This window comes from Candidozyma pseudohaemuli (genome assembly GCF_003013735.1).
Source record: "Candidozyma pseudohaemuli strain B12108 chromosome Unknown scaffold00014, whole genome shotgun sequence".
Lineage (NCBI taxonomy): Eukaryota > Fungi > Ascomycota > Pichiomycetes > Serinales > Metschnikowiaceae > Candidozyma > Candidozyma pseudohaemuli.
Genome location: NW_020194448.1, coordinates 79,663 through 101,451, shown reverse-complemented (window position 1 = coordinate 101,451; position 21,789 = coordinate 79,663). Strand labels below are relative to the sequence as shown.

At 45.3% G+C, this 21,789-nt stretch overlaps 10 protein-coding genes across 10 annotated transcripts; 7 read left to right on the top strand and 3 right to left on the bottom strand.

Moving 5' to 3' along the window:
• Window positions 1–787: 787 nt before the first annotated feature.
• Window positions 788–1,588, top strand: C7M61_004381 (uncharacterized protein; the record flags this gene model as incomplete). The annotated part of the gene is made up of 1 exon (XM_024859701.1): window positions 788–1,588. One exon carries the CDS (start codon window positions 788–790, stop codon window positions 1,586–1,588), a length of 801 nt encoding a protein of 266 aa, XP_024712083.1.
• A 1,769-nt stretch (window positions 1,589–3,357) lies between these two features.
• Window positions 3,358–4,719, top strand: HRR25 (serine/threonine protein kinase; the record flags this gene model as incomplete). Its single annotated transcript, XM_024859700.1, has 1 exon — window positions 3,358–4,719. One exon carries the CDS (start codon window positions 3,358–3,360, stop codon window positions 4,717–4,719), a length of 1,362 nt encoding a protein of 453 aa, XP_024712082.1.
• A 139-nt stretch (window positions 4,720–4,858) lies between these two features.
• C7M61_004379 (pseudouridine synthase) lies at window positions 4,859–6,435 on the bottom strand (the record flags this gene model as incomplete). Its single annotated transcript, XM_024859699.1, has 2 exons — window positions 4,859–6,248; window positions 6,299–6,435. The coding sequence occupies 2 exons, from the start codon at window positions 6,433–6,435 to the stop codon at window positions 4,859–4,861; spliced, it is 1,527 nt and encodes a 508-aa protein (XP_024712081.1).
• Window positions 6,436–6,747: 312 nt separating this feature from the next.
• NIP7 (ribosome biosynthesis protein) lies at window positions 6,748–7,293 on the top strand (the record flags this gene model as incomplete). The annotated part of the gene is made up of 1 exon (XM_024859698.1): window positions 6,748–7,293. One exon carries the CDS (start codon window positions 6,748–6,750, stop codon window positions 7,291–7,293), a length of 546 nt encoding a protein of 181 aa, XP_024712080.1.
• A 131-nt stretch (window positions 7,294–7,424) lies between these two features.
• On the bottom strand, window positions 7,425–8,876 carry C7M61_004377 (mitochondrial 37S ribosomal protein mS29; the record flags this gene model as incomplete). Its single annotated transcript, XM_024859697.1, has 1 exon — window positions 7,425–8,876. One exon carries the CDS (start codon window positions 8,874–8,876, stop codon window positions 7,425–7,427), a length of 1,452 nt encoding a protein of 483 aa, XP_024712079.1.
• Window positions 8,877–9,364: 488 nt separating this feature from the next.
• Window positions 9,365–11,077, top strand: C7M61_004376 (ATP-dependent RNA helicase; the record flags this gene model as incomplete). The annotated part of the gene is made up of 1 exon (XM_024859696.1): window positions 9,365–11,077. The coding sequence occupies one exon, from the start codon at window positions 9,365–9,367 to the stop codon at window positions 11,075–11,077; it is 1,713 nt and encodes a 570-aa protein (XP_024712078.1).
• Window positions 11,078–12,010: 933 nt separating this feature from the next.
• Window positions 12,011–13,294, top strand: C7M61_004375 (NAD(+) diphosphatase; the record flags this gene model as incomplete). Its single annotated transcript, XM_024859695.1, has 1 exon — window positions 12,011–13,294. The coding sequence occupies one exon, from the start codon at window positions 12,011–12,013 to the stop codon at window positions 13,292–13,294; it is 1,284 nt and encodes a 427-aa protein (XP_024712077.1).
• A 736-nt stretch (window positions 13,295–14,030) lies between these two features.
• C7M61_004374 (phosphatidylglycerol phospholipase) lies at window positions 14,031–15,191 on the top strand (the record flags this gene model as incomplete). The annotated part of the gene is made up of 1 exon (XM_024859694.1): window positions 14,031–15,191. One exon carries the CDS (start codon window positions 14,031–14,033, stop codon window positions 15,189–15,191), a length of 1,161 nt encoding a protein of 386 aa, XP_024712076.1.
• A 126-nt stretch (window positions 15,192–15,317) lies between these two features.
• Window positions 15,318–16,265, top strand: PRP45 (mRNA splicing protein; the record flags this gene model as incomplete). Its single annotated transcript, XM_024859693.1, has 1 exon — window positions 15,318–16,265. The coding sequence occupies one exon, from the start codon at window positions 15,318–15,320 to the stop codon at window positions 16,263–16,265; it is 948 nt and encodes a 315-aa protein (XP_024712075.1).
• A 49-nt stretch (window positions 16,266–16,314) lies between these two features.
• Window positions 16,315–19,944, bottom strand: C7M61_004372 (uncharacterized protein; the record flags this gene model as incomplete). Its single annotated transcript, XM_024859692.1, has 1 exon — window positions 16,315–19,944. The coding sequence occupies one exon, from the start codon at window positions 19,942–19,944 to the stop codon at window positions 16,315–16,317; it is 3,630 nt and encodes a 1,209-aa protein (XP_024712074.1).
• Window positions 19,945–21,789: the final 1,845 nt, after the last annotated feature.

Below are 21,789 nucleotides of genomic sequence, written 5' to 3'. Positions count from 1 at the left end.
CATTTCAACTTGCAAAATTATCGTGACTTGTGGGACGATTTCAGTGCGGCGTGAAAGTCACCTGAGATACACGAGCCGAGCGGTCCGGCTTTGACAGGCCAACGGTCGCGAAACAAGGGAATGTACTTTGGGCGGGCCACAATGGAGCCGAACAAGGCAGGAGGAGCGAAAGAAAACAAATGCTGGGAAAGATGACGAGATTCGGATTTTTTCCGGTTCTCGGGCGTCGGCACGAATTAGGAAGGAAAACAAAAAAATCCGTGGTGGCAATTGTGAGACATCGTGGCTCCCTGCTGCAGTTGCTCAGATGCTAAACTTAGGGCTCCCATTGCCAATTTGCCAAAGAGGGAAACTCCTAAGATCCCTCCTTCGACTGACACGCTCACGCTTTTTCATTTTATTATTTTCATCAGGCATTCTCATTTTTGTGTTCGTCTTGACAACGGTAATTGGGGCTTTGTAGGCTGGCTCCTTCCTGTCCTGTCCATGTTTGTGCCTGGCGCGCCAGCCTACCTTAGTCTAGCTTTGAGGCGCCCTGCAGCGATCGTCTAAGGTTTGCCTGAAAAGTCGTCAAAGTGGGTCACAAGTGAATTTGAAAGTACCCCAACGAAAAGCGAAATTCAAAATCATGCCAAAAGTCCTCATTCCAGTATGGCACGGCTGAGGGTGCGCCGCGTACTGTGGGCTGGCCATGTTGTGGGTCCTGCACCTGCCGCAGCTACAGACACACTTTATAAATACTAGTCACTCCCTGTGACCTGGTTTTTTTTTTCTCCCTACTACAACCATGGGACTCAAAGACAAGATCAAGAGAGGTTCGAAAATTTTCATCAACGACCCCAATGGCAACGCCGCCAATGGCTCGAGCAAGACTGATGCTACTGAAGCAGTTGACACTGCCGAGGGGGCTAAAGACTCCGCCGCTGTGGATGAGGTAGACTCGGAGGCTGTCCAGACCAAGGCTAAGGAGGAGGCATCTAAGAATATCGAGGAGGCCACCAAGAATGTCGAGGCCGAAAACAAGGAGGCTGCCAACACTGCCACTGAGAACGGTGAGAATGCTGCGAAGGAAGTGTCTGAGACAGCCGAGACCGCGGATGTCGATGCAGAGGGTGCTGGCACCAAGGCCACTGAGACCTCTAAGGATGCCGCTACCGATATCCCCACCACCACCAAGGAGAAGGCTGCCCAGGGCGAGAAGGCCAAGAAGGACGTCAAGGACTCCTCTTACAAGAACGACAAGAAGGACTTCCTTAAGCGTTTGATCGCCAAGTTCAAGAAGAACAAGACCGAGAAGCCTGCTGCCGCTGCCGCTACTGCGGACTCCGAGACGGCTGAGGAAGCCAAGGAGTCAACCTTGAGCACCGACGCTGCCAAGGCTGCTGCCGCCGCACCAGCTTCTGAGGAGGCCGCTACCACCTCTAAAGACGCCACTTCTGCCGCTGCCGCTGCTACCTCTGAGTCTAAGGAGGCCAATTTGCCTGCTGTTGAGAAGGTGAATGACGAGGTCCAGGCTGCCGCCAAGGCCCTCGGTGAACAGGCCGAGGATAAGGTTGCCGCCACCAAGGAGGCCATTGCGGCCAAGTAGGCGCCCAGGCACCAACATGGGTATATGGTTTAGTTTGTCGTGAGACTTAATAGTAATGTTTTAATTTGAATCATGTAGGGAGGGATGAGTGTGGGATTCGGTGTTGATGGGCCGTTTGCGAAGCATTGCAAGGGAGTTTCCCCATTTGGACAGTCAAGACTTATTTCTTTGTGACTCAAGATTGTTCACGTTTCTCAATTGCCTTTGTTCGAGGAAACTCGAGCTCTTTTGTGTAGCGGTGATTCGCATCCGCTTCGAGCTGCACCGTCATTTCCAAATCGCGACTACTAACCATTGCAGCTACCCTTGGCTGCCTTAAATAGCAGCAACACTTTCCTGATTTTGCAAACGGCAATCTTGCTCTTCAAAAAATAGAAATGTGAAAATAATGTAGTGGCCTGATTGAAGTGCCAATTGACAGCACACGGCAAATGGAAGGTACTCATACATCGCTTGCAATTGCAGATCCACCTTCGGACCATGTCTCCCGAGCATCCGATGCATCATTGATGGCAAGTGACCTACGATGCACTAACTTGCCTTTTCGGACGGACCACTTGGCTTTTTCGTAAGCAGGACCATCGTCGATAGCCGAAAAAGCCGCAGCAACTTCTCAGTGCATAAACGAGAGCATTGGTTATCTCATAGAACATGATTGCAGGGCACCTGCTCGGCGGCAGTAAAAGTTTGCTGGTGTAGTGGGGCTGGAGGTCTGGAGAATTGGTCCACAGGCGGAAGACGAGGCCGACTCTGTAGCTTCGACACTGCCACAAATGGGCAAATTTTGAGCTTTGACTTTCTCCAAACGCTTGCACATCCATTAGCCACAGATTGCGGGTTGGCCCGGCCCCTACGCCTGGAAAATTCGGGCGCTGTGCTGCCTTGTGGCGCATGCTGACACCATGGACTTCCGACGCAGACCAATTACATCCTATAATTCTTGGTGTGGCTAATGCGTAGTTTGCGGTATCTGCGGTTCTGTGTGCCTATGGTTGCAAAATACCATACAAGTTGGTAAGCGAACAAGAAGTGCAATAAGACCAATCAATAATCTACAAGTAGTTGAAGTACAAAACATTGCCAATTGACTTTTTTTAAGGAATCTACAGTGACACGGTGGATAGTATGAGCTCATGGCTGGGTTGCTTGCTTGCCTTTAGCCGCGGTGGGATGGCTGCGAAATCCAGACTGTGATTAGAGAGTATACCCGAGATGCTTCTAACCTTTGCAACCAGAGCCTCCCTTGTGCCTGCTTGGGCGGTATATGCCATTGAGTCAAGCATTGGAAACGACAATTCTTTTGTAAAACGAGTAAAAAAAAAGTCGGAATTCAAATTCCTTCTAACTTTGTGTCAATTGACCCATTTCGGAATGTGCCAGGGTGAGCACTGCGGGACCGCAGCCATGGCGTGCAAGGCGAGGGTCGTGCGCGCGCCAATACTCAGTTTCTTTTTCTCCTTAATGATCCCGAGTGTTTCCATTTTTTTCCTGTTTGTGACGAATCGACCTATCCTATATAATCCCAACAACCCCTCGTCAGGCTGCACAGCATACTGTCAGCCCCGTATCCACCCATTTCAGCACCAGAGAACTTAAATTAGGACCGGTCTGGCGGCGCCAAAGCAACTCTTTTCGCTCCAGCAACCCGTGCGTAACCTTCGTTGGCAACTATACAACTTACTCCCTAAAGTTGTCACATACACCAAGCCAACTTTTCCCCAAAATTTCCAACCACTTGGGCTTCCACAAGTCTCCGCCAATAACATATTATGAATAATCAAGTATCGGGGAACCAGATCAAGTACGAAAGCAAAATGATGGACTTGAGGGTCGGTAAGAAATATCGTATTGGCCGTAAGATCGGCCTGGGCTCCTTCGGTGATATCTACTTGGGCACCAACATCATATCCGGCGAAGAAGTGGCCATCAAGTTGGAGAACGTCAAGGCTAAACATCCCCAGTTGGAGTATGAGGCCAAGGTCTACAAGGCCTTATCTGGTGGTGTCGGTATTCCATTTGTGAGATGGTACGGCACTGAGTGTGACTACAACGCCATGGTGATTGACTTATTGGGTCCTTCGTTGGAGGATCTCTTCAACTACTGTAATAGAAAGTTCACCTACAAGACGGTGTTGTTGTTGGCCGACCAACTCATTTGCAGAATAGAATACATCCACGCAAGATGCTTCATCCACAGAGATATCAAGCCTGACAACTTCTTGATGGGCATTGGTCGTCGTGGCTCCCAAGTCAATGTTATTGACTTTGGTCTTGCAAAGAAATACAGAGATCCTAGAACTCACCTCCACATTCCTTACCGTGAGAACAAAAACTTGACGGGTACTGCCAGATATGCATCCGTCAACACTCACTTGGGTATTGAGCAGTCTAGAAGAGACGACTTGGAGAGTTTGGGTTATGTTTTAATATACTTCTGCAGAGGCTCCTTGCCATGGCAAGGTTTGAAGGCCGCCACCAAGAGGCAGAAGTACGACAGGATCATGGAGAAGAAGATGACTATTTCTAATGATGTTTTGACTAAAGGACTCCCCGCGGAGTTCTTGGAGTACATGAGGTACATCAAAAACTTGAGGTTTGACGATAAGCCAGACTACCCATATTTGAGAAAACTTTTCAGAGATTTATTCAAGAGAGAGAATTATAGATATGACTATGTGTTTGACTGGACGTTATACAAGTTTCAGCAGGAGAGGCAAAGAGAGCAATTCAAACTCGCTGACGGTCAGAATGAGCAAAACCAAAACTCTCTGAACCAACCTCAGCAGCCCCACCAGCAGCAGCAACAACAACAGCAGTCCCAACAACAACAAGCACAACCACAACAGCATCAATCCGGTAACTCGCAACAACAGAGTCTGCAGCATCAGCAGCCTCCTCAAGCGCAGCCAATACAAAGGCAGGTTCCATCATCTTCACTTCCACAGCAGTCCATCCCACAGATGACCGCAAGCCAGCAGAAAGCTCTTAACGAGGCTGGGAAGATGCAACATATGCGCTCGCTGTCTCACTTGCAAAGCGGTCGCTATTCGGAAGGAATGCATGGTCAAGCGTTTGATCAAGGTGATGCTCAAGGCGGATCTAGGTCTAACACCAATCCAGCTTGGATTTGAGGTCCAGAGTACTCATCTCGTGTCTTTCGACCCATGTTTTCACATTATTAGCATTCTAATTCTGTACAGTGCCGAACTGTTCACATTCTTTAATTTAAGTAATTGCATGCATCGTTTATAAGTACATATAGCCCGTAGTTTACTCAGTGCTCTTGTCATCCTTGACAGCGTCTGTCCTCTTCGTCTTTTCCTGATTGTCTAAACCGTTGTTGAAAGCAGCACCCAAGAAATCGAAGATATGTCTGCCACCTGTTCTTGCCTCTGAGTTCTTGAACTTGTCGAGGAATTCGAAGAACCCTTGGAAAACTTTTTGGTTTTGCTCTTCAGCGTAGATTTTGTCGTAGATGTGTTTCATCTTGAAAGCGTCCATCTCCTTCTGGTAACCAGAGAATTCAATGCCATTGTAACCCAACTCCTCAAGCTTACTGTTGTAAGCCTCGTAAACCGGGCACTCTAGTAACAAGCCCAAAGCAGGCGCCTTTGGAATGTTAATCTTGGCTGGTCCGAAACAATCAGTGATTCTAGTAACTGGACAGCCAGTCCTCACCACAAGGGAGGCCATTGAAATCATCTTTCTGATCTGATGCAACATAAATGATTGGCCATGGATCTTGATCGAGATCCACTCACTGCCCTCGATAATGAAAGGATCAGAGACACTCGTGCTTTTCATGAAGCGACGAGCGCTAGGATCTTGAAATTTCTTTCCCAACGTGAAGTTGTGATAATTGTGAGATCCCACATACTGGTTCATGGCTTCTCTGAAAAGATTGATCTTCTCCTCGCTCGCTCTATATTCACTGCGGCAAGTATTCTCGATAGTTCTTACTTTCTTGACCAACTTTCCGTAGTCGGTCACCTCGCCATCTTCGGTAAGGTAGTCCAACTTGATGTTGTCCTCCAGGGCAGAGTCGTTCTTCTCAAAAACCAGTCGAAGTTCCTCTTCAGTGACGCCCTCGTCAATTATACGTTGCTTTGTAGCATCCCACCATGCCTGCTCTGGATCATCTCTCAAGACACCTGGATTCTCCTTCTTGCTCTCCTCAATCAATTGGAGAAGACTTGAGTGTGGTCTAGGAGGAAGCAAGCTGTGAGTGGGTAAAAGATATTCGTAAACTCTCGACGAACACATTTTTCTGCAGTCGAAGGAGCGGTTCACTCTTTCAATGCCCCATACTCTAATTTGCTCAGGAAGAGCAGCATTGATCTTGCTGATGATGTCTGGGTCCTCAATGATGAGCTTCAAAGACACAACGTTACCTGCTGCATGTACACCCTTGTCGGTTCTTGCAGCTCTTTGGAATGAATTCTTCTTCAAGTCATCAGAGTTCTCCTCAGAAATAGCCCCAGCATCAGCAAAAGCTTTGAAGAGCACATCTTCGATTGTCTTCAATTTGGGGTCGGGCTGGGTTTGCATACCATTGTAACCGGTTCCACAATATCCAAGCATACACGCCACTTTTCTCTTTGGCTTTCTCTCAGTTTTTGGCATTGGGTTGCCGTCAGCGTCTAAACGAGGAGTCCATTCCCTATTTGTTAGTGCTTGTCTTCAGATGCGTGAAATCCCCAACTTACCTACGTTTTGTTCTTATCTCTTCTCGAAACCCTGCCGTCTGAGACGGGAGTGCCGTCGTCGAGCTTAGCCTTCTTGGCAACGTGTTCCGAAGAGTCCACAACAGCTTCATTTTTGGCCTCAGGTATTTGATCAGCCGACATTGGTTGAAGGCAGATATAGCAGCAGAAATCTATGGCAGCATCGCATCCAGTGGTGCACGGGTGTCTTGATAAGTCGATGTATCGATGTTCTCCTGATTTCGGTAGTATTTTCATCTATTCTCTTACAATTAGGATACATTGTGCTCCCGTTGCTTGTTAAAGAATAAATCACTTCTCCCAAATCTACTAATTTGTCTACAAACACAAATCATTATCATCGAAAGGAGGTCACGTGCAAGCGATGCCTGAAAAAAAAAGTACCTACTACGCATGCATCCCATCGACTCCATCAACTCATAGACATTCCATAACATGAGGCCGTTGACGGAAGAAGAAACCAAAGTGGTTTTCGAAAAGCTCGCCAATTACATTGGTAGAAATATCTCCTTTTTGATCGACAACCCAACGAACCCTCACGTTTTCAGACTACAAAAGGACAGAGTCTACTATGTCTCAGAGGCTGTTGCCAAGTTCGCCACCTCTGTTTCCAGAGACCGTCTCATCTCGCTTGGTACATGTCTCGGAAAGTTCACGAAAACAGGAAAGTTTAGATTGCATATCACATCCTTGACCTACTTGGCTCAACACGCCAAGTACAAGGTCTGGATCAAGCCTAATGGAGAGATGCCTTTCTTGTACGGAAACCATGTTTTGAAGGCTCACATTGGAAGAATGTCTGACGATATTCCAGAGCACGCCGGTGTTATCGTGTTCTCCATGCATGATGTGCCTCTTGGTTTTGGTGTTTCAGCTAAGTCGACCACCGAGGCTAAGAGTCTTCAACCAACTGCCATCGTTGCTTTTAGACAAGGTGATATTGGTGAGTACTTGAGAGAAGAGGACACTTTGTTCACGTAGTGTCCTGGCCGAACTATCGGTGTGCATTACCCTTGTATATTAGCATAAAGTCACGATTCTAGAAATGACACTTACTGTAGTAGGGGAGATTTGATAAGTATTGATACGTTAATCTTTAGAATCTATTTACATCAGCAGTCGAAAGCGGCTGCTTTAAGAAGATGACCTGGGTTACCCTGGGACACGTTGAAGGTTGACTTAATGAGTCTCTCAAACTGGTATTCAGCATCGATGACCTGTGGCAAAGCACCCACAAGCTTCATCAGGCTCGCAGAACTTGTGTCTTCTGGCATGGCAATAGTCTCTTTGTATGGGTAGTCTCTGACCTTCAAAACACCAGCCTGGCCATAGAACAGGACCAAAGAACGGGCTTCCTCAGGTGTGAGGTTCTTGACATTCACAACTGGAATCTTGCCGTTTTTGAGAAGACGTTGAGCGATAATTTTGTCGCACTCTGCCTTTCTCGAGTATGGGTCATATTCTTCAAGTCCCAAACCCACTGTGAGAGTTTTTGTATTGGCATGGGCGCTAGAGCCGCATGCAATGACAGCTCCCTTCTTGAAGGAGAGATCACCTGTAACCAAGTCAAGAAGGTAGTTACCCATCTCAAATTCGGTAAGGTGGATGGGAGTGTAATTTGTGTGGCGGTACTCGGTGAAAGGCTTCGAGATGAGGCCATTGAAGTTATCGATTGTGCAGATCACTGGGAATTTCTCTGAGTGATGCTGAAGCTGCTCCCATAAGAGGTCAAAAGCAGATGTGGCTTTAGCAAAGTCACGACTTCTGAGAAGGAAGTCATAAACTGTGTTACTGTCCTTCTTCAATTTAAAGGAAGACTTTTCGGTGGACACTTCGATATCCTTAGTCAAAGGCATCTTTCTGAAAACCTTTTCATTCACGAAACGGGTCTTTCCAATCCATCTTTTCGTAAACATTGGCTGCTGGAACACGCCTTTCTCCTTGTTAAACACGTAGTTGGAGGTACCGTTCACGATATTCTCTGGAGACTCGAAATGCAACATGACAACGTCACCCTTATACTTTGAGTACGCAAGGGCATGTGCTTGAGCGAGAAGCGTGGACTTGCCCACTCCTCTCTCACCTCGAAGGAAATGTCTGTTCTCTTTGGTGTTCTTCGCTTCATTCAACACATTGTCCAACAACAATCTGGTGTTCAGCGAGACAACAGAAATTGGACTTTCAAAAAGCTCGTGATGTTGGTATCTTTTGAAAACATTCAAACCCTTCAAGAGTGGAAGACTGGCTTGGTTGTAAGAAACTATGCTCTCGTTCTCCATGTCCCCTGCCTCAAGCGGGGTGACACCCAAGTTTTCCAAGGGTTGAATTTTGTTTTCAGATCGAAGCACACTAACAGCGTCTCTAAAAAAATGGTGAGTCATTCCTCCCTTCTTGACCTTCTTCCTACCCTGTTGGGTTTTTTCTTTCTTAGCCAGCTGTCTGGCTTCTCTTAATGCCTGACGGGCTTTCTTACTGAGAGTCTCTCTCAGCAGAGCCAATGGAGCATAGGATGAAAGCGTCCTTGCGTGGACACTAAGACCCCACGATTGTCTGACAGGCAACATGGCTTTCGTCTGTTGAGCTAGATCGGTTCTGAATTTTTTTCTCAAGTTGAAGTTCAGTCACGTGCGCCATTTTCCAATTGCAACCAAAACGGATCTTTCCTTGTATAAGGGACGATAAATTATTTTCTATGAATAAGGAAGTTATTTTTTCATTTTATATCTTCCAAGATTTGGTATTCTCGGGTATCGTTGGTTGGTATTTGTCGAGGCCCAGCATAACAGTACTTGGATTGACTACTTTTTCGTAAATGTCCCTCTTGAGTACGGAGATGCTTTAACTATGACTATTATATAGAATCTAAGCTACTACACTTTACCTGATCTCTTTTCATTCTTAAACTATCGATGTGGTCGGTATTGCCTTTTATAAAGCCCTAACGGCTCTCTGCAGAACGTTGTGTGAATCGCATCACCAAAGTAGTGGAAAATTTTGAGATTTTCTCCTTGGGTTTCTGCCCACTGTTTTTCCATACAACCACACAAATCATATGTTTTCACAATGCCAAAACATTAAGCATCTACGAGCTCCTGCTAGTAAAGTTATACAACGTTACTTGTCACGAAGGAAGCCGAAGCAATTGATCAATTCTCAAAAATCGAAAACCCTCGATGCCAAACCGACAGAGAAAAAGTCGAAGCTTTTTGCTTTTGGAAACTTCTCTGCATTGCACAAGCCCGAAAAGGGTCATTTGGAGAGGTCTGAGAATGCAATCGAGCAGATTGAATCCTTTGATTCGCTACGGATCTTTCCTACGGTCAGAAGTGCCATGGTCAAGGAGATCAAGGAGAAGTACAACCTCAAAAACACGTATATTGAGGGTAAAGAGCAACTTGACATCCGGCCATCGCCGGTACAGATCGCTGCAATCAAAAGAATCAACCAGGCTAGAAAGACAAAGCCAAGGGATAATGCTCAGCTGTCGATTGTTTCTGACTTGATGAAGGAGAACGAGCAAAGCAGACTCAAAGTTTTCACGGTTGCCGCAGAGACTGGTTCTGGTAAAACGTGGGCTTATTTGGCTTCTGTATTCTCGAAGTTGAAGGAGGATGATAAGGCCTTATTCGATCAAGGTGAATATCTTCTAGAAGAAGCAAAAAAGCAGGAAATCATAAGATCTGTTATTCTTCTTCCTACTCACGAGTTAGTGGATCAGGTGCACGAGACTGCCTTCAGAGGAGCCAAAATTCCGCTTGATATCGAGACTGATGTCAGCGAAAAAGTCAGACGCTCAGCTGAATACAAGGCGTTTCTTCTGCAGCCGGAGAATCAAAAGAATTTGGATCTTAAAGTAGTCAAGTGGAGTTCTGGGGATTCGCATCAAAAACTCTTCAAAATTGCCAAGGAAGGCCGAATTGATGTTCTCATCACTACGCCATCAAAAATTCAAGGTCTCGCCAAGTTGGAGAACATTCCTCGCCCATTCCGCTTTTTCAGTGGTGTCGAGTATTGTGTAATCGACGAGGCAGACACGTTGATGGATAAGCTGTGGGTTCTTGATACCAAGGGAACATTACAGCGGTTCCCGAAGCTCAAGGACTTAATCATGTGCTCTGCTACTATTCCAAAGGAGTTCAACCGGACAATTAACAGCATGTTTAAAGATGAAAACTCTGTCGTGAGAATTGTGACACCACTGATTCACAAGATTCCTAAGCAAATTGTTGTCAAAGTCATCGATGCACAGCAGCCTCCATATCACGGTTCCAAGACCAGGTGTTTGGCACAGGCATTGTACGCCATTCACAACGATGGTACCGAACAAGGCTACGTCAAACGAATTGTTGTTTTTGTCAACGAGAAGAAAGATGTCGAGCCTTTGGTGGATACCATTGTTAGTAAGTACGGCCATCGGGATTGTGATATTATCGGAGTCACTGGTAAGGATTCAGCAGATGAAAGAGCCGCAAAGATAGCGCCTTTTGTCAAACCGGCCATCCCACAGGAAGAGGATCCTGACGGAAGCTCCGTTAAGGTTCTCGTCACAACAGACTTGTTAGCCAGAGGTTTGAACTTCTCAGGCATCAAGAATGTCATTTTGATGGACCTTCCAAGAACATCGGTTGATTTGATACATCGTGTGGGCAGAACAGGACGAATGAGACAATCCGGTAGAGTGTTTGTCATCATTGATAAAAAGACTAGAAAGTCATGGATCAAGGGGTTGCCACGGGCAATCAAACATGGCATGACTATTGGTTGAAGTGGTATGTGAGTCGAATTGCTTATGATGATACATCAGCATTTTTTAGACGTTAGACTTCCGATTCTTTGTGAGGAAACGCTCTTCTGACAGCACACAAATCCAAAGTTTGATACTAACATTCAGCTGAAGGTGAATCATTTCACTACACTTCACTATATTTAACGCGTTACGTTAGGGTATGTTACTTCCATTGCATCATGATGAACAATCTTGATTTTAGAACGCTTGACTTCCTAAATTCATTGAGGAAAGGATCTAAGAATTTTTATTATCTGATTGCATTTCAATTCGGTTTTCATTTACTAACATCAAGGACTTGTACATAATAAGGAAACTTTTGGGGTCAATGGTGTAGCAATATGCCCTGGACAACTTTATCCACTCGCTTTTTTGCAACCATAGCGAACTGGACTATACAACCAGGGAAGAACGATGGGAAGGTGGTTCCGGCCAAAGCCAACAGGATGTTTGGAAACAAATGTCATTTTCTGCTTTCCCAACATTTTTTCTTCTTTATTTACCTTATCGCCTCTTTCACTGGTTGAACGTTTTTTTTTTTTTTTTTTTTTTTTTTTTTTTTGACATTTTTTGCCTTAAATGCGCTACTCATTAGGCAGCTAATTTCACATCAGTAAACAACATGCCTTATATCGGCGATTATTTCAATAAAGTCTAGATTATGTGCCTTACAAATTGTAGTGGAAGTGGTATAGTCCTGCTTGGCGTGTGCTTTTGAACATTTCTTCTTTAGGATTGGTTCACGTGAATTGCAGCCAACCCGCAGTATCTATTATCGCAGCTTATCTCAAGACGTAGTATATGCTGAGCATATTTGTTAGTCGACTGACACTCATTGGTTTTCATAGCATCAAGAATCGATATCTTTCCACATCTATACCCGCCTTATCGAAGTCTCAGAATTACTACAAAATGTCTGCGTCCCGCAAATCATCTATACCTAACGCTGGAGCAAGAGAAGTGTACTTTGGACAAGAAGTCGTCAACCGAGTGTCCTTCTTGAGAGAAGACCTGGATTTTGTATCCAATGCTGTCGTTCATCCATCTACAAGGTTTATTTTCTATTGGAAGGGTGATCCTTTGGTGAATAAGGCTGCTCCCAAGGAGAAATTGATCGTACTCACCAATGGCGATAATCAGCTTCTTCATGAAAATACCGCCGGTACAAAGAAAGGCCTCTTTGCAACTGAAGAATGGAAAAAGGTAGTTGAACGCTGGAGCGTTGACAACAAGGATCAGTTGCCAACCTTGCGAGACAAGGGCAAGCCGACGTTTCTCTTCTTAGGTATGAGGGACGAGAGTGTGGGCCTCGATTTACATCAACTCAAATGCGAGGAGCCAGAGTGCTACCTTGATCATCAAGGCCGCTATTTTGGAATTCCTTTCTTTGGCGTTGACTTGACCAATTCCCCCGAAGTTGCCGATCTAGTGAAGCAACATATCTTAGATTCTGAGTCATCAGTGTCGAAAGATGACTTGATCTTTTCCTACTCGAGAAAGCACACAATGGGATTCACCGGCGTCGAGTCATCATTATTTAGCCATGGTAAGATGTACTTTGACTGGCTTGGAAGGAATCGTTTCTGTCCTGGCTGCGGCTCGAAAGTGATTCCAATTCATGCTGGAGGCAAACTCAAGTGTACCAACGAAGAGACAGTTGGTGAGGGAGACAACAAAAAGTATGTCTGTCCTGTCAGGAATACGAGGGTTTCTAACGTGTCGTTCCCTCGTACTGATGCTGTTGTCATCACAGCAATCACGAACAGAGAAAAGAGCAAGATTCTTTTATCTCTCAACAAGAGATACGCTTACTCCAAGATGTATTCGTGTACAGCCGGCTTTATGGAACCATCCGAAACCGTTGAAGTTGCAGCTAAGAGAGAGATCTGGGAAGAGACGGGTGTGGTGTGCAGTGATATCAGGATCCAGATGACTCAGCCATGGCCATTCCCTGGTAATCTCATGATTGGGTGTATCGCTACAGTCGATTTCAATGGTGAAAACGAGGTTATCCAGTTAGATCACGACCAAGAGCTTGCTGATGCCCGTTGGTTTGATATTTCATTCGTCAAAAAGCTCATTGACGACATAGAGGACGAAGAAACTTTGTCCGAGGGCATTATTTTGCCAACAGACGTGTCAGTTGCGTATCACTTGATCAAGGAAGTGGTTGAAAAGAACGAGCTGAAGCTCTAGCTTCCGCGACAGAGCTTATAGTGCAGTTACTTCAAGCGCGCTGGGCTATATTGTCAATTTCGACAAGTCTTTCGGCTAAGCAGGAAAAATTTTTTTCGATGTGCTCACAGGGAAGTTCGGGTATGCTGAATGAGACTTGACGAGGGCGCCTAGAAAGGGGCGGTGTGGAGCGTTATGTTTATGTACTCATGGCTGCGAAAACGCATCCACACATTTGCAACTACGTCACAGCCAAGATGACCTACCAAGAAACAAACAATTAGAATAAGACTGCGTGGTCTGCAAAAAAGACAGAAGAAAGGAGAAAAGCAACAGCACGTATAACAGTCTGCCTCTATTGACTTATTTATTGTAACAGGAAATACTCCGCTTCGGAAGGGGGGTATCATAAATGGTTCCCACTTGAATTTCTTTTTTCGGCTCAAAATCCCTCGCTTCTCGGCCTAAGAAGTATGCCAACCTGCCACTCCTGTACACAAGGCGGAGCAGCCACAGACCGGTTGGATGGGAATGTATAGTAGTGACTCTCATTAATCGAGAACATGTGGGGCCAGTAATGCACAGCATTTTAACTGCACAGGGCACGAAACTATTTAAACAAAAAAGTTGGCTAAAATCCGACCTCGCTTTTCTCCGCAAACTATTGAGTTATCACCAAGAAATCCCCATCTAAGTGTGGCTGAATGACTCTAATACCGCAGCCCATCTAACCAGTTCCAATACCCCAAATTTGAGAATGCTATCTTCCCCAGATTGTCTAGTTGCCGGTCATCGTGGCTTCAAAGGTAAATATCCAGAAAACACCCTCTATGGATTCGAGAAATGCTTCCAAGCAGGCGCTACAATCTTCGAAACCGATGTCTGGACCACCAAGGATGACGTTTTAGTCATCTCGCATGACGTTAACACCAAGAGGGTGTTTGTCGATGAGGACGGAAACGAGACGAATTTCAACATCTTGGAGTCTTACTACGATGATATCAAGGATTTGCGTATCATCGGCAGCAACGAAAAGATCATCACGTTTAAAGGGCTTCTAAAATGGTTCGTTGAGGCCGGCAAAAGATATGATAGTCTGGAAGAATCACCAGCCAAACACAGGATTATGCTTGATATCAAGAAGCTCAATCCTCCAAAGATCTTGAAACTCCTCGTTCAAGATATGCTTGAGGTCCACAATGACCTTAGCTGGTGGTTCCCCCGCATTCAGCTAGGTTTGTGGGATTTACGTTTCTTGAAGTACTTGAACCAAGATGACTGGTTCGACGAGCTTTTCTCAAAGACCAGTCCTCGTAATGGCTTCAAGCATTTTGATATCATCCATATTTCTGTTGCATGGCAGACATCTATGCGCTTCCTCGGTTATAACCAGTACGTTGAGGAGTTGGGTAACGACAGATTCTACTTCAAGTGCACGGCTGTGTCACTCATTTATATCAGCACTTGGTCGACGGATTTCCTCACCAAGTTCTTGCCAGCATTGAAGGCAGAGGATCTTAAGTTGTTCTCCTGGACGGTCAACAACCGGGTGCAGCTCGAGTATCTTGTTACAGTGGGTCTGAAGGCCCGCCTCAGAGAATACGGTGTCATCACCGATTATCCTGACAAGATGGTGGAATTGGTCAACGACGTGGAAAGAGCTTATTTGACTTCCGTGGATTCCGAAGCATCTCCTTTCCTCACTGAGAAGGACGAAGAGATTCACGTTCCCCTCAAGCTCAAGGCCTCTAACTGGTTTTACATGCTTGTCGTGAATATGTTCGCCTCCAAGGGCGCCACGCCAGTGTCTGAGACCTCGTTCAAGTCGTACATCGACCCAGATGAGATCACGAAGGTGCAAGTCAGTAAGGTCTGGATGACGGTTTTCGCCACTTGTCAGAAGTACGGCATTTTTTAGAGCTATAGACTCTCTTTAGTTAAAAATCACGGATTGATTTAGAATTGTGTGTATAATAGACATCTACTTTTGGTACTGATTTGCAACCGTTTGATGCGCACTGGCATCTCACATCAACCACTCTTCATGTTCAGCTCAAGGCTACCGAAGCCAGTACATTCCAACGGAGAAGTCATAAGAGTGACTCTACCGAAACCTGAAACTGCTTCCACTGCTCTAATAGTAGAGTCAGAAAACTTCACGCCCACGCAGAGTTCAAATGACCTTCAACTATCAAAATCGCAAGACTACACCAAGTCAGTCCTAGAAGCCACGGGTGGCCAGACTACAGCTCAGATGACATACGAGGACACTGTTCCTTTAAAGAAGAAATACCCATATATGAAGCATCATTTCCCTAGATACAGCCTACAGACTTGTCCCGACCCATCCCTCAGTGAATGTTTTGAAGGCACCAGAGAGGTGGTGCAACGGCTTTTGGCTCAACAACTCGGCACTGAGCAGAAGACAGCTACAGACGAGACGATTACGTATGTGCCCCCATCGCTCGACGAATCTGAAGAACAAAGAGGAAGAACTATCCAGATCACTACTCGCCAGGAAGATCCCATGTTGCCTCCTAAGCACAAACTACGCAAGAATAGACATCAAGATCCTTCTCCGCCACCTCCACTTCTCAAGAAAGCACCAACTGAGAAGGTCACGAAAGAAATCAAAGACAAATGGGCCATTCCGTCCGTTGTGTCAAATTGGAGCAATAACAAGGGCTTCTCTATTTCTCTTCGAAAGAGACAAGAAGCTGCCAGTGGCGGTCAACTCGCTGAGAATGCTACCATTAATGTCGAGAAATTCAGTCTGTTAGCTCTGGCCTTAGAGAATGCGGATGAACAGGCTCGTGAAGAGATCAAAATTAGAAATGAGGAACGAAGGGTGTTGGCTCAGAAGGAGCAAGAAGAAAAGGAAAGGAAGCTTAAGGAGCTTGTCACAAAAACTAGGGATGAACGAGATCGTTCAAAGCGTCCGAGAGACGATTCAGGTTCATCCTACAATGCTTACAAAAGAAGAGCGCATTAATAGTAATTTTACATGTCTCATCATGAGCATCGTCTATACTGAGTGCAATTTACTTGCGTGATTTTTTGGGTTTTGGCTTAGCCTTGTCGCCGCCTTCGTAGAGCGTCTTATCGAAGGCGTCGTTAGCTTTTGAATTGACCCATTCGAGCACTCTCGTGACTTGATTCTCGGTTTTCTTGTTTTGCTTGTCGTGAATCAATTTGGCGTGAAGTTCGTTGAGCTCCTCTATCGAGCCAGACTTAATTGTCTCCTCTGGTGACTTTTGACGCTTGCTTGGGCGACCTGAGGATTGTCTGTTCGTACGCTTCTTAGTACCGTTGACCAACTCATCTTCATCTTCAGACTTATCATTCAGGTTTCCATCCTTCAACTGATCAATTCTGGTTTCGACTTCCCCAATTTGAGTGTTTATGTCCTCGCTTTCATTCTTGGGCACACCATCCAACCAAAGTGCCTTTCTGCGTGCTGCAATACTCGTAAGAAGTGCATCTTTGACTCTAACTAGTTCCTTTTTCAAGCTTGACTCACGAACACCCCAAGGGTTGAGCCAACTTATCAATTTGTCAATGCTTTCTTCATCATCATAGTATCTCCAGTCGACACCTGCTGTGAGAGGGCATGGTGCTTCCTCGATCAACTTTCTATGCATAGGATCCAAGTCACTGGCGTCTTGTGTCTCTGGAAGCGCGCCCAAGCGGTCAATAACTGGCGTTCCGTTTACCTTTATCTCACTTTGATCGAATTCAACACCAAACTTGGCACTCAATTCCCTGTAGCTCGAAGGAAGCTTTGAAAAGTTCATGACCTTGACTGGAGCACCTCCATCCTGGAAGTCGTGTACTTCGATACCTTCAGGTTCGTCTTTAGACTCCTCCTTCTTTAAATGACCTTTATCGTCCACAATGTTCTCAGCAATGGTTTTCATATCATTAGGGGTCAGCAAAATATTAAGAGTCACATCAGCAACGCTAGGTCCTTGTATCCACAATCTTCCCATGAGATAAGTCTCCTCCTGTACTTCCTCCTTGTCATCAACGTCATAATCGTCAGCGTCTGCGTGATCTCCATCGTCTTCTTCATCCATGCCACTGGAGAAATGAAGATTTGGTAAACCATTGTTTTCAAACCACCAATACCTGTTGAAATGTCTATCCTTTCCGAGGAGACGCACCCTTTGACAGTCGATTTCGGTGAGACGAGTTTCGACCTTCTTCAAGTCCTCTTTCAAAGTCTTGATTTTCTCAATGTATTCGTCTCTTTGCTGCCAAGTACTCTTGAACTCCTCGTCAGTATCATATAAAGACTGTTCATACTCGGTGAGAGCGTAGCCCTTTGTATGGAATCTTGGCTTCTTTCGGTTGAATCCTGACCATAAATCAGGATTGTTGTTATTGTCGAAAGCCTCGAAGAGTTTCTCAAAAATGGCGGTGTGAGCCTTGGTTGCAGTGCTCAATGCATCTCTATAATCACGAATAACATCAAGACGTGTACGCCTCAAGGAGGTGGATTGCTCGAGACAGTCATCAATGTAGCTTCTGACCAAAGTTCCGTTGATCAACAACGTAGTCAAGATGTGCAATGTCTTGATTCGCAAGTCAAGACTCATCGAGCTGTAGAATTGATTCAAAACTGTTGAAGCATTCGCCGGCTGGATCAGAATTGGAGCAAGCGTTCTGTAAACAGATTTAATAGTTTCCTCGTACGCTGGGATGTACTCGACCATCGATAAGACTCCGAGGAGAATGACTTGCCAATTGCCGTCCTTGAAATTACGCTTTCTGAGTCTGTCATGCCACTTTGTGCTTCTGTAGTTCTTCACTTGATGAGCAAGATGATCAGTTGGCTCCTCCTCCTCATCACTCTCATCCTCTTCGTCTTCTTCTTTCTCGCTGCTAGACCCATCTGCTTCTTCACCATCAGACTTTTTAGCAGATCCATTTTGACTATTGGTTTTGCTCTTGGCCTTAGGCGATTCTGACTCATTGTCAGAAGCGTCGTCCTCACTTTTCAAAGTCTTGCCTCCATCTTCGCTATCCGAGCCTCTGGCTTCATCGTCGTCAACATCAATGTCACCCTTCTTCACCTGAGGCCTAAGAAGCGATGTCTTTGGAGGAAGAGACACCTGGAGCCCGAATAAGTTCAGGTAGTCGGAGTCATCCCTGTTTGCATCCTTGCCAGTAGGTATTTGATTGGACATGAAGCCACCAAGTACGGCACACCAAATTTCGTCCAAAAGCTCGCAGCGTCCGTGCTCATCAAGCTGTTCTGAGTTCCAGCTCAAAGCGCAAAGGAAATCGTCGAAAGTGAACGTATCTAGATTGAAGACCAGATGATATATGTTGAGAAAAGACCAACACTCAAGCGCCTCCTGAACGAAACGAAGACTACCCGTAGACAATTCTGCAAGGTCTTTCTTCATGGACTCGACCCTTTGTTCAACGAGGATCTGTTGTGGGTTCTTCTCCTTTGTATCCATTTGATCTTCGATCTCCTTTTGTCCCTCCTCCACAACTTTATTGAGATGCTCGGTTGCATCTTTCTGGAGCTGTTCTGCGTTTTCTGGGAGACGAAGTTCTGATGGAACGGGTTTTGCACTTTGCACATCGAAGCTGAGCTGGAGGTCATTCACCATGGTTTTCTTTGAAGGCTGGATGGAGGAGAGTGAAAGCAGCTCATGATCGTCGAGCTCCTTACGGACCAATGCTGGAATATGATAAGGTGCAAATCTTCTTCTAGGTCCGTCTTTGACAAGCTGCTTAGGCTCCTTGATCTCATCAACAGTGATCAATTCGATGTGATCCATGCCCTTAGCAGCATTCAAAGTAGCCTTCTTCTTCAAGGACTTGTTCTTTGGCACCTTCTTAAGCTTGGATGTGACGATTTCTGGAGTCAGCTGGGGTGTAGGTGACTTAAGTTTCGAAAGGTCCTCTTCATAGAGAATCTCGCCACTGGGTGTGGTAGATGCAAATGACTTTAAATCTTCGGGGTACTCTTGCGGAATACGGTACTTTTTAGCATACTTTTGCTTCACGACCCATGGGGCACCAACCTTGTGCGAGCGAGTCACAGAAAGTTTCACGAAAGTCTTGATCAACCACTTGGTGAAGTGATTTCTGTCACGGGAGATTTGATTGTTCGTGGCGATGATTTGGCTGCCATCTGTCATGATTGATACCAAGTATTTAGTGTCGTCGGGATTGGCATACTGAACTTTCTCTCTGATGGTACCTCTTTGTTTTCTGGACGACACTGAGGGTGCTTCTCCAGTTTCGGGGTTTTCTGGCTTTCCTGTAAGCACTTTGACGAAGATTTCCTCACCGGGAAAGTATTCATTCTTGAAAACCAGGTACACTTTGTCCACGAGCTGGTCCAAACGAGAAATTCTGTTGAACTGGAGGAACCTTAGTATATGCTCTCGAAGCGCCTCTGGGAAGTTGCGTTCCACGTCCTTGATCTCCTTATTCTCCGAATCGTATGCTTCGAAGAAAGTTAAACACGAATTACCCGTGATTTCACACACAAACTTTCGGCGATGGTAGTAGTCGAGTCTGTTGATGTAGTCGTCATATTCATAAAACCACTCTTTTGTCTGGGGAATGATGTAGATTTCTGTATCGAGATACTTGGGCACAGGGGGAGGTCTTACGAAATGGACCTGTTTTCTTTTGTATAATACCATTTTGCGTTGACGTTGCTGTGGCTGGGGAAGTCAACGGTGAGATGCCCAATACGATTTGCAGCCGTTAGTGTAATATGATCTGTGTGATCCAAAAGTGTTTATGGCTGGTGAAGGTGATTTATGGCAGTGGGGGCCCTGAGTTGTTGTTTCTCGTTGATTTTTTCCTGGACTAAAATTCACAAATGGCGATATATCTTTGTGTATGCACTCACTATTATTCTCTGGGGCACCGAAGATTTGGCTGCAACTCGGGTCCTAGCGGGACGCAGCGTTGGCGTGGCCATCTGCAGACCGCATTGGTGCACGGGCCTACTATCGCTCCATTACGTGTAGCAATCTGAAAAAAATCGAAAAAAATTGAAGTCTTTACGGGAATGTCATCTAGTTGCTGTGACCTGGAAAAGCAAGGGAAAGTGCGTAACTGGATTTGGCCATGTCTAAAGAGGCGCGAAAAAAAAAAAAAAAAAATTCGAGGACCCATCCGTATACTTTTTCCGCAGCGCGGCACCCAATTCTTCCTGAATTTTTGGACAATTTTTTGGATTTTTTGGATTTTTTTTCTTTTCTCTTCGTCGCAAGCACAGAATTCAGGGCTTTGTAGGTGTGAAATGCAAATATATGGAGGTGTTTTTATAATTGACATTTCGTGAGTTATGTGACTTTTTGCAACCGATCTGTGTCCGATAAAGGAGTTGCGAAGGCGGCCTACGGCAGGAGGGCGACCTCAGAAATGCCCAGGAATTTGGCATATGGTCATATTTGAAATATGAAGAGAAAAGTTCAAAAGCTAATTAGTCTTTGACGATTTAAACTATAAAATTCGACGCTGTTTTGAGAACCCAATGTCAACGCTAATCTCTGCTGCGCTGCACAATGTGGGTCCCACCATAACCGTGGAGGGGAACAATGCTATTCACAAGATGGAGTTAACACCCGCTTAGCTAGGGGAGATTTCATGGTATGATCCGTTTTACATTTTTACATTAAGCAATTAAATGATCGCTCGATCTGAGGTCAGACTTGGTATTAAAAGAAAAAAAAAAAAAAAAAAAAAAAAAAAAAAAAAAAAAAAAAAAAAAAAAAAAAAATTTCATGGTATGATCCTTTTTACATTTTTACATTAAGCAATTAAAAGATCGCCCGATCTGAGGTCAAACTTGGAATTAAAAAAAAAAAAAAAAAAAAAAAAAAAAAAAAAAAAGAAAAAAATTAAAAACGGCTCACCTGGTGTGTCTAGGACATGCGCTGCAAGACTGCTCTGAAACAGTCTCACCAAATGTGGGCTCAATCCACTTAATGAATGCAAGGGCATTTTGATTTGAAACATCCAACTAGTGGGTAACGAAACATCGTAGTCGGTACCCAAGTGGAAGCTCCACACGTGTGACGTCTCTCTCGATTCCACAGCAAAGCACATCCCCATCCCTCGAATCTGACCATGTAGACAGCCGACAAGATCGAAGCTTTTCCTGTCTGATCTAGCTTGGCCTTGAAGCGTCTAGATTATTGCTTCCAATAGTGCAACGCCCGTGACATACGCTGCATGACATCATAGCCAGACTCGGCCACGAGAACGGTTCGTCGTGATGTGCTGGCGAAAGGATATCTAGCTAGTCTTTTGCCACCTCTTGAAGCCGAAATCGTCTCCAGCGAACATAGATATGACGGTCACAATTTGGCCATCAACGACCAATAAGACTAGACCGTCTTGTTCCCCTGCAAAAACGTGTGCAGGATGTGTCTTATTCGCTTCTTAGTGAACGGTGCGTCCTCGACAAAGATAAGGCCTCTAGGGCTTTATTAAGTCTGCCTAGCAGCCAAGATTACCAGGACTCTCGAGACCCA